We start from the raw sequence: 9,495 nt of genomic DNA, 5'->3' as shown, positions 1-9,495 counted from the left end.
AGCCTTTCTCATAAGGGAGATGCTCCAGCCCACTGATCATCTTGGTAGCTCTCTGCTGGACTTGCTCGAGCAGTTCCCTGTCCTTTCTCCAGATTTTTTCTCTCTCCTCTGGGTCTGGGATGCCTGAGGGCCAGCCTTAGCAGTAAAGACATAAGCACGGGCATTCAGTAACTCCGCCTTCTCTGCACCCTGGTCGCCAGGGCACACACCTTGTTCAGCAGTGGGCCTGCTGTACCCCCAGTATTCCTTTTACTGCTGATGTATTTAAAGAAGCCCTTCTTGTTATCCTTGACATTCCTCGCCAGATTTCATCCCAAGTGGGCCTTCCTCGTCGCATCTTTGCATATGCTGTCAACATTCCTATATTCCTCCCAAGTGGCCGGTCCCTTTTTCCACACATTGTGAACCTCCCTCTTCTATTTGACTTTGACTATCCCCACAACCCAGCCCTTGCTTTCCACCAGAGGGAGCAAAGCAGCCACCTTCCAGGAGGAAGCTGCCATCATTTGTCCACCCAAGCGAATTTCCTCCCCACCAGTGTCTTTTGCAAGACCCTTGCCCAATCCCCCACCAGACATTGCAGGGAGAAACGCCTTTCCTGCCACCACACCACTGGCCACCACACTGACCAGCTGCCCAGGAAAACACTGAAATACATCTATAAAGTGTCTCTCCTTTAATGGTGAAAAACACAAAATCATTCAAAATACAAATAGGGCATAAAAGGGGGTCTAGTGGCAAGGGGCCTCCAGCGGCTGTGGAGGCCTCAGCCCCCCAGGAGCTAGGGAAGCAGGACTGGGTCCCTCCTCATGGTGGCATTAGGACACCTTGGGCTCACCGTGCGCGTGGATGAAGGCAGGCGCCAGGCTGCCCCGATCTGGCCAGCAGTCCCCCGGGGCCTGCAGTGGCTGCCAGAACCACCTGGATACCCCAAGTCTGGCTCTGAGCCCCCGCTGTGTGGGAGCTGGTGGAGATAAAGCATCAGCTGGCTGGCGTGGGGGGCTGAGGCTTCATAGGATCTTCCTCCGGGTGCTCTCGGTACAGCGGTTCAGGATGAGGTCTTTGCTGGGACGGGGAGGAACAGCAGGTTGAGCCTTGGACTTATTCTCTTCTTGCTCATTTTTCTCAGCTGCAGGTAAAGCAGATGTACAGATCTGTCAGAGCTCTCCACTGCCCACCACCTTCATGTGAACATTCAAAAGCTTCCTATATAATGGCCACCAAAGCTCCTGCCTCTCCTCCTGCCTCAGCCACATGTAATGGTCTTCTGTAATGGTCAAGGTGGTGGGGTGAGCTCACCAGTGCCCAGCTGGGAGCTCTGCTCAGGTGGAAGCCCAGCTCTAGGTCTGTGCGAGGAGCTGCTCTCCCTTGGCAAGGTCATGGGTCCCTGCGCTGGGATTACCAGATCTAAAGCATCTACCTCAATAGCAGCCTCCTTTGTCCTGCAACAATTCCCTCCAGGTGCTTTGCTGACAGCTCATGTACATGATAATGGTAATGGTAACAGCAGCATGGGTGAGGTTAGGTGCACAGAGGAAAGCACGGGTCCCAAATACGAGCTGATCTCCCATCAGGACCGTATTCTGCTCCTCTCTCAGACCTATCACCTGAGGTAAGAAACCTCATTGAAAACAAACCCCTCCCTGCACACACTTTCCCCACAGGAGAAGGGTGGACAGGCAAGGTGTGGGCTCCATGTGCCGTCCTACCCCAGCAACCAGCGTTGGAGGACACGGGCCATGCCTGTAGGACTTCAGCCCACATCCAGGGCAAAGGCCCCACTGAAACTTACTGATGACATTGGCCTTGTTCTGCAAGTTTTCCTTCATGTTCCTCTGGCTCTGGATGTACTTCTTGCTGTTCCTCCTGTAAGTCTCCTGGCTGATCTGCTTCCGGCTCTGCTTGTGGATGCTCTTCGCGTTTCGGATGGTGGATCTGCCGTGAGTTAGAAACAAAACTTTCAGTTTCTGTGTCGGCAGCTCTTACACCAGACACTTTTTTTGCTGAGGATTTCCACCCCACGCTTCCTCCTCTGCCTCGCCCAAACCCCAATATCAGCTTTCTGGTTTTGCCCAGTGGAAGGCAGCAGGTGGATGCCAGCCCTCGAAGGCAGCTGTAGGTGAGACGTGATGTATAGCGCATTAGGAGGCAGCCGGAGTGGTTCTTTGGAAGCGAATACTGAAGGGAGAAGCCTGAGCACAAGCCTGGAAAGTAATGATGGCAATGGCGAGGTAGATTGGGCGTAAGGCTGGAAGGATGAGATGGGCATGAGGTTTATCCCACAGAGTTCAAGAAAGCTCTGGAAGTGATCTATAGATCTTGGATGGATAGACATACAGCATCTATACTGACTGCAACACTGAGATCCCTGATGATGTGTTTGGCATGGCTCCCCAGCGCCCAAGGATCAGTCCCTGGGCCTGGGGACCAGAATGTGGGGTACATGTCAGCATGCACCTGGATGTGTGGTGTTGAACCCACAGCAGAGAAGCTGCTGAGAGAAGTGAAAGGCTGAGCAGCCTGGGCTGTGCGGCAGCATGCTGCCACAGGGGAATCCCCAGCATTGGGGACCGTCCCCAGGCAGGCAGAACGGAGGCCACCGCTTTGTCTTCACTACCAGGGCATGAGTGACGTGACTCCCGACATCCGTCCCGTGGCATTGTCTTCCTGCTCTGCTCAAGGCAATGCCCCTTGCTGCACCCATCTGCCTTCAGCCTCTCCCTGGTTTGAGCACACATCCATCTCAAAGCTAAGCTCTTGCCCACAACGGCAGGTGACCACCTTTGCAACAGGGCTCAGCCTAGGGGCAGCACTAACCATGGTAGGGCACGTCACTGTCCTTGAGACAGGCCATCTCACCTCCACCAAAGGTATCCAGTAGGCATCACTGCACTCAAATAGGTGGATTTGGGCCATTTTACACTGTCTCACACTCAATCCGTGCACCAGCAGAGCTGGATTTTGAGAGATTTTATAGAAAAGCTGCTGGTTTCCTTGTAGGGAAGAAAAGATAGCAGCAAGCTCTGCCCTTCCCAGCAGTTTTCTTTGCATCGGAATTAATGAGTTATTATTGCTTTTTATCTTTTTAATCAAAATGAAATCCCTTCCATTAGCTCAAATCCTCCCATCAGATTAGGCCGTTTGGCAGCTCTGATTAGTCAAATCTCTCCTCGCTTCTCAAAGATTCAGTGGATGCGCTTAGGAAATAAGAAAAAGGCCAATTCGAAAATTAAAGGAGATAAGCCCAGAAAAGAAACTTTCCAGAAGGACAAGGAGAAATACGCCTGGCTGGAGGACAGCCCTGCATCGGAAATGCTGGGGGGCCTCTCCACCTGTGGAAGCTGGGGAGCACAGAGCTATTTTTGCTGCAGCCTTGAAGGATCTGCCTCCTGGTCTGTCTTTGCCCTGCTCACATCTGTCCTGTGCAGCTCCTCATTGACAGGGTGAGTGAGGAACACCACACACCACTGTCTGGTTTCATTTCACTCCTCGTGAATAAAAGCTTTAGTTGTCCTCCCCCGACCCAGGGCTTCTCCTACCTTCGTGGAGGAGCACTCCGGTTCCTCAGCTCGCTCTTCACAGACGTGTCTGCCTCCCCAGCTTTCTTCAGGTACATGGAGGGGTAATATCCTGTGGTTTCATCCTTCCTGCAGTGCAACACAAAGCAACCTTGCTTGCATTCTTGGCTCTGCCACCACCACCTCCTCGCCCCTGTCCCCAGCAGGATTGCTGGCGCTAGGTGGGCTATTTCTTCTCATGTTGCTTGCAGGGATGGGGGCTTCCACTGTCCCCCCACCTCGTGTGCCTGTGGTTCTCCCTGAAAGTGTAGCTTGAGTCCCCAAAGCAAGCAGGTAGTGGACAGAGCAATGTCTCAGGGCTTTCAGGGTCTGACCAGCTCATATAATCTCCCTTGGGGGTTTCACTGGGCTCCTGAAGCATTGCTCAGGGCCTCCTGCCAGACACCCTGCCATGTGCTCAAGAAACACTCCCTGGTCCCCAGCCCATCTCCCCCTTCAGCCCAGCACACCTGCAAACACCAGGAGACCCTCCTGGACCACTTGCCTGGGCACATGCTGGCACAGGAGGATCCCCAGGGTTTGCAGCCATGTCGTGTCCTGCTGCAAATGTGCAATCTGCGACTCTCCAGACCACAAATGCATCTGGGGTTCCCCTTGGGAAAGCCTGAGTTTACAGGGCGGGCCAGGGCTGGGATGAAAGCTGAGGTTTTGCAAAGCAAAATGTGCCAGAGTACTTGGAGGCAAAACAGCGGATTTTTTTTTTTCCATCTGCCTCCTTCTTGGGTATTTCTGAAGCCCTCAGCAGAGGAAGTCCATCTGCAATGTTTAACATTTGGCAAAACCGCAGGCTACTAGGAGCAGCCCTGCAAAAGGAAGTGCTGGGCAGTGGCTCCAAACAGTCCGTGCGGAGAACTGCTTGTTCATCCCTTCCCTCTACCAGAGTCCCGCTTGCCTGCTTTGTTTGTGGCATCTCTCACCTGATGACCCACCAGCCATCGAGCAGCTTGTGGATAACTTCGATGGTATCACCTTCCTTGAGGGTCAGCTCATCCTCCTCCACAGCTGTGTAGCTTTTCTGGACGATGTACTGCTCACCTGCACACAAAATTGGGACGGCAGGTTGCATGCTACCATGCCAGGGATGGGGCTTGTCTTCTCCAGCTGCTGAGGAGAGGGGGCACCAGAGCATCTACCCTATGTTTTTTGAAAGACCCAGGGTGCTTCAGGTCTCCAGGTTTGGACTCAGATTTCCCCCAGCCTTGTCGGTGCCTGTGGCTCATCCCACATCTCCAGCAGCTTTCCAGGAGAAAGCTGGTGAATGCAAGCAGCAGAAGTAGACCTGTCGCTGCTGAAAAGCATGTTTATAATTTGGGTGATTGAATGAGGAAGAAGGAGGTGTTGTTCTAATAGACTCTGTTGCAGTGTTTTGAAAACCACAAAGCTGAAGCCTGGAGAGCAATCAGCATGAGTCTGCAGGGTCCTTCCTCTGCTCTGTGTGACGAGGCCCTGCTGCCATGGTGGGGCAATGCGGAGGGCTGATAAGGGCAGCGCAGAAGCCAAGTGCTAGGGAAAGCCTGCGCCTCAGTTCGGATGCTGCACTGTGCTCTTTTCCTAACCCAGCAACTCAGCATGGACCCAGCTAGCTCAGGATAGGCACTGGATGAAAATGTGCATCCGTGATCAGCCAAAACAAGCATCTAATGCTGAGTGGCAGGTCATGGGAAGCCCCTGATGTTGAGGGTAGGGCACCGAACAATTTCTTTTGGCAGCGTCTACAGCAAAAGCTCTGTGGCCAGCTGTCCTGCTGCAGTGTGGACTGCCCAGCGGGGGCCTTGCAATGAACCATCCCAGCAGGGAGCGGCGGCAGGCTGTGTTCTGGTGCATGCCCTGTTTACCCCAACATTTTACCTGCGTAGTTGGGCTCCTGCTCTTCAGACTCATCAGGACCATCTATCGGCTCCAGGTAGGCAGCTGGCACCCAGCCCCGTTTATTCTTCAACTGGCAAAACCACCAACCTGCAACAAAAGCAGCCATAGGCAAGAGCAGACGGTGCTGTGGGCAAGCGAAGAGGGTGTTGTGGGGGCACCAGCATCGGTTCTGGCCCCAGCTGGAATACACACAGGCATCCATGTGGCCTGGACGGAACGGACAGGGCTGGGGCCCGTCTCTGTTTACATGACACAACCAGGGAGCTTGGTCAGTTCATCCTGTTTCCTCCTGGGCAGGAAACCTCACAGGCTGAGGCATGCGAGATGATTTCAGGGTTTTCTAGGATTGCTCCACACCCTCCCCAGCCAAAACTGACTGTCATGTGGCGCCATGTGAATGTGAAACGTCCCAAGGGGGCAGGAAGTACCAAGAGGTTCAGTGCTGCTGGCTGCATTTGCTCCAAGCCTCTCTGCATCAGGAGACCCTGATACAACTGCCTACCCTTTAACACATGCACTGGCAAAACTAGCTTGCGTACTCCATTTGAACTTGAGATGCAAGGGCAGTCCCCATGCTGAAATGGAGGGAGCTGGCCCTTGGCAGCTCTCTGGGGGAATGGGCACATACCGCTTTCACCCTTCTCCACGACATCCACCATATCCCCAGCTTTTAGAGCCATCTCAGATGTGGAGCTCTTCTCGTAGTCAGCAACAGCCCGGTAGGTTTGCAGGACAATGGGGCCGGTGATGTCTGTGGGGGAGAAGCAAGAGATGTTCCCTCTCCTGGCACCCAGCACAGAAATCCCGTTTCAGGCAGGCCAAAAGCAGCCCCAGGACAGCCCAAAGTGCTCTCCCAGCCTCTTCTGGTCCCAAACCAGCTGGATCCCAGGATAGAGACTCATTCCCCTGATGCTGTGATTTCCTCCCAGCTGCAGCTCTAGCACAGAGACCATGATTTCCCTCAGGGCATCTGCCATGGGAAGGCTGCCCCTCTCCCAGCCACTGCAGCAGCTGCTTGCACCCTTCCGAGGCCTCTTACCAGTGGGGTTTTTCTTGGCATCTTTTGGCAGGAGGAAGACCTCAGGCTTCTTGATCCTAGATGGGTCGGAGCAAAGGCAGCTCAATGCTGACCACCCCTCACCGCCGGCAGCGATGCCCTCCCTGCGGGCTGCTGCCAGCGCCCGGGGCCGGGGACGCCGGTTTCCCCCAAAGCAGCAGGCGGCTGGACTCACTGGCTGTCCGTGACGGGGTTCGTGTCGTCGGGACGGACCTTGAAGAAGTTGACCACATGCAGGCACCGGGAGATCTTGTGGGGCAGGTTGATCAGGGCGTAGCAGTACTCGGCCAGTGTGCTCTGCCTGTTCTGCGTCGAGCGCTGCCCATCAAACCACTTTGGGGCTGGGGGAGAGGGGAAAAAGCAGGCAGAGTACCCTGTTTTTATGAATTTCCCAATGGGCTACTCTGAATCATTGATTTTGCCCTGAAAATGAGTGGATTTGGCCCCAGGGTGCTGCGTGGCTGCATGGTGCCCGTAAGGCAAAGCTCTGCGGGAAGGTGGCAAGGTCTCCTCCCTTGCCACTCTGTCCCCGGCTTGGCAGGTGCGTGGGGGCCACCCACAGTCCTGAAAAAGCTGGGAGAAGCTGACACAGGGCCACGGCTGTTCTACAGGGGTGCTGCAGCCACGGGTTCCTCATTTCAGCAGTGTGGCTGGGGAGGCGAGCACAGCACAGCACCCAACTGGGGTGCTGTGGGCAGTATGGAGGAGAGCTCTCTGCAGCCGGACTCGTCCCCTGCAGGCTGTGGACTCTTGCAGAGCCCAGAAAAGATGCTATCTGACCTCATTTCAGTTACGGGATAACTCCCACATCCATGCTCAGACTAAGCCCAGCTGCCGGGCCACAAATGCAGAGACTGCACCGGGGCACAAGGAGGGACTCGGGATCAGCCTGTGGCCGGCGGAGACATGCACATCCCTCTGTCCCACTGGTCACGGCGCAGATCCTGCAGCCGCCACTTGACCCCAGGGCTCCAAAATGCTGCTTGGCAGCCCAACCCACAGCAGTATTGAACCCAGCCTCGGGGCGCGTGTGTGCAGCTGGTGGCACCCCTGCGCTCCTCGCAGCAGTCTGATGTTTGCCTTGTCCCCAGCGCTTTCAGTTCCCCAAATGGGATGAGGACGCGCTGCACATGGTGGCAGCATGCATGTAGGAAGGGTCCCGGCACAGTGGTGTTACTCTGGCTCCGAGGGAGCCCCCCCCCAGACCTGACACCCACACTGCTGCATGATGCAGGTTTATTCCTACTCAAAAGGTGTCGACCACAACCCACAGCTATTTCTCATGCTCCTTCCTGTCTCCTTTAAAGCAGGAAATTAAATAACGGGGAATTTTGCTGACCTGCCCTGTGCTTGGGCACAAACAGCTCTTTGGATCAGAAGTTCACACCCTGCCATTGAAGACATACCGCATTTCTTCCTCTTACAAAATATCTGTGTTGCCATAACGGCTGTAAAAACTGATACCAGTGACGGTGTCACTGAAGGAGGGCTCAGCTCAGGCTCAGCTCAGGCTCAGCTCAGCTCCCCAAAGCCAGACCCTTTGCACCAGCCAGGGGTCACAGCCAATGCTCCAGGAACCACCCCGGGGAGCAAGGATAGGGTCTGCGGGGCTGGTGAGGCTGGGACAAACCACAGCTGCTGCTCAGACAGACCTTTCTCGTGTTTGGATTTCAAGCCCAATGTGCAGGAACAGAAATCACACCAAGCACCTGTGCGGGAGGCAGCCGGCAGAGCTCGGCCTGCTGGGGGATTTCCCAACCAGCTGCAATTTCTATTTCAGCCCCCAGCCCCGGTGCCTGCCCCTCACCTGGCAAGTGTGGGATGATCCGCTTCTCCACGTTGATGTCCCCGGATTCAATGGGGAACATCTCCTTCAGCGCTTTCTGTGGAGCAGAAGCAGGCATGGCTGTGAGGATGGCACTGGGGGACCCCCCCCACGGCACCTGCACCCCTGCCTGCATTTTGCCCCCCCTCCCAGCATTTGCCCCGCTGCCCACCGGCATGTGCTGGCTGGACCCTGCGCCTTGACACCAGGAGAAACCTGCCAGGGGAGCACAAAGCCGGTGGCCAGGGCCCACCCTGGGACAACTCACGTGGAACTCGTATATCTCAGTAAACCGGCGGTAGACGAGCTTTTCAGAGAGGTCATTCCACTTCACCAGGAACATATAGACCTGAGGGGGAAAGCAGAGGCGCTGCAGCTCTGCGGCCGAGCCGGACCCCCACACCACACTGCGGCCAAAGCCCCCGGGGAGCCTCATGGATGTTTCCATTTCAGATAAACGGTGTGTTTTTCTTCCACCACCCCAAAGTGAGTAGCTCTGCCCAGGCAGCGAGCGAGCTGAGCGTGAGGGAAGCTCCGCAGGGACAGAGGGGGGACAGGAACATGCAGACAGGTGGGAATCGGGGAAAAGCCCTTTCCAAGCCTGTGAAGTAACCAAAAGCTTGCAAAGGAGGTGCCCAGATCTTGCGTGCTCAGGATATTTTATCCTATAGCTGCCCCCAGCTCGTGCCAGCTGCCATGACACCCCCACCCCCCCGAGAAGGATGCTCTTAGGCCCTCAGTCACATTTATCTAAAGAAATATGCTGGCCATGCTTTTACCCTCGCCAGTCCTTGCTGCCTAGCTTGTCAGAAGGTTGCTGCGTACTCACATAGTGCTGACTGGGAAAAAACCTTTTCTCGTAGCCCAGCAGCTCGATGTGCCGGATGAACTCATCCCCCATAGCTGCTCCCAGCCGTGGCGTCCCACTCCGGCCCCTGCTCCTGCCTCCTCGGGTGTCTCAGCGTCCCCTCCTCCCCTCTGCCTCTGCCCAGCTCCGCTTCGTAGTTAAAGCCCCCGGGGAAGCGGAAGTCCCGCTGCAATTGCATCCGTTATTGTTTACCCGCTGTGGTTTGTATTGAGTCGGTGTTTCCCGTGGGGAGCCTCCAGCCCAGCCCCTCCAGCGGCTCCAGGACTGGGGAGGAGGCAGGCAGCTGGGAGACCTTGGG

At 55.6% G+C, this 9,495-nt stretch overlaps 1 protein-coding gene across 1 annotated transcript; it reads right to left on the bottom strand.

Moving 5' to 3' along the window:
* Positions 1–661: 661 nt before the first annotated feature.
* Positions 662–9,321, bottom strand: NCF1 (neutrophil cytosolic factor 1). The gene is made up of 11 exons (XM_075113279.1): positions 9,159–9,321; positions 8,598–8,678; positions 8,312–8,387; positions 6,680–6,845; positions 6,487–6,542; positions 6,076–6,198; positions 5,427–5,534; positions 4,496–4,613; positions 3,540–3,647; positions 1,793–1,935; positions 662–1,129 (listed from the first exon to the last, which is right to left on the bottom strand). The coding sequence occupies exons 1-11, from the start codon at positions 9,228–9,230 to the stop codon at positions 1,011–1,013; spliced, it is 1,170 nt and encodes a 389-aa protein (XP_074969380.1). The 5' UTR covers positions 9,231–9,321; the 3' UTR covers positions 662–1,010.
* Between the last annotated feature and the right edge of the window lie 174 nt (positions 9,322–9,495).

Source organism: Phalacrocorax aristotelis, chromosome 18 (assembly GCF_949628215.1).
Source record: "Phalacrocorax aristotelis chromosome 18, bGulAri2.1, whole genome shotgun sequence".
Lineage (NCBI taxonomy): Eukaryota > Metazoa > Chordata > Aves > Suliformes > Phalacrocoracidae > Phalacrocorax > Phalacrocorax aristotelis.
Note: the sequence above shows the minus strand (reverse complement) of the source record. Positions and strands in the feature narration are given on the sequence as shown.

What these genes read in the sequence shown, in the direction of transcription:
- NCF1 (XM_075113279.1), bottom strand. Translation starts at nt 9,230, where the DNA reads ATGGGGGATGAGTTCATCCGGCACATCGAGCTGCTGGGCTACGAGAAA. An exon ending in TTTTTCCCAGTCAGCACTAT is followed by an intron (nt 8,679 to 9,158) that starts GTGAGTACGCAG and finishes TTTCCCCCTCAG; the next exon opens with GTCTATATGTTCCTGGTGAA. An exon ending in GCAGGAGCCCAACTACGCAG is followed by an intron (nt 4,614 to 5,426) that starts GTAAAATGTTGG and finishes TTTTGTGTGCAG; the next exon opens with GTGAGCAGTACATCGTCCAG.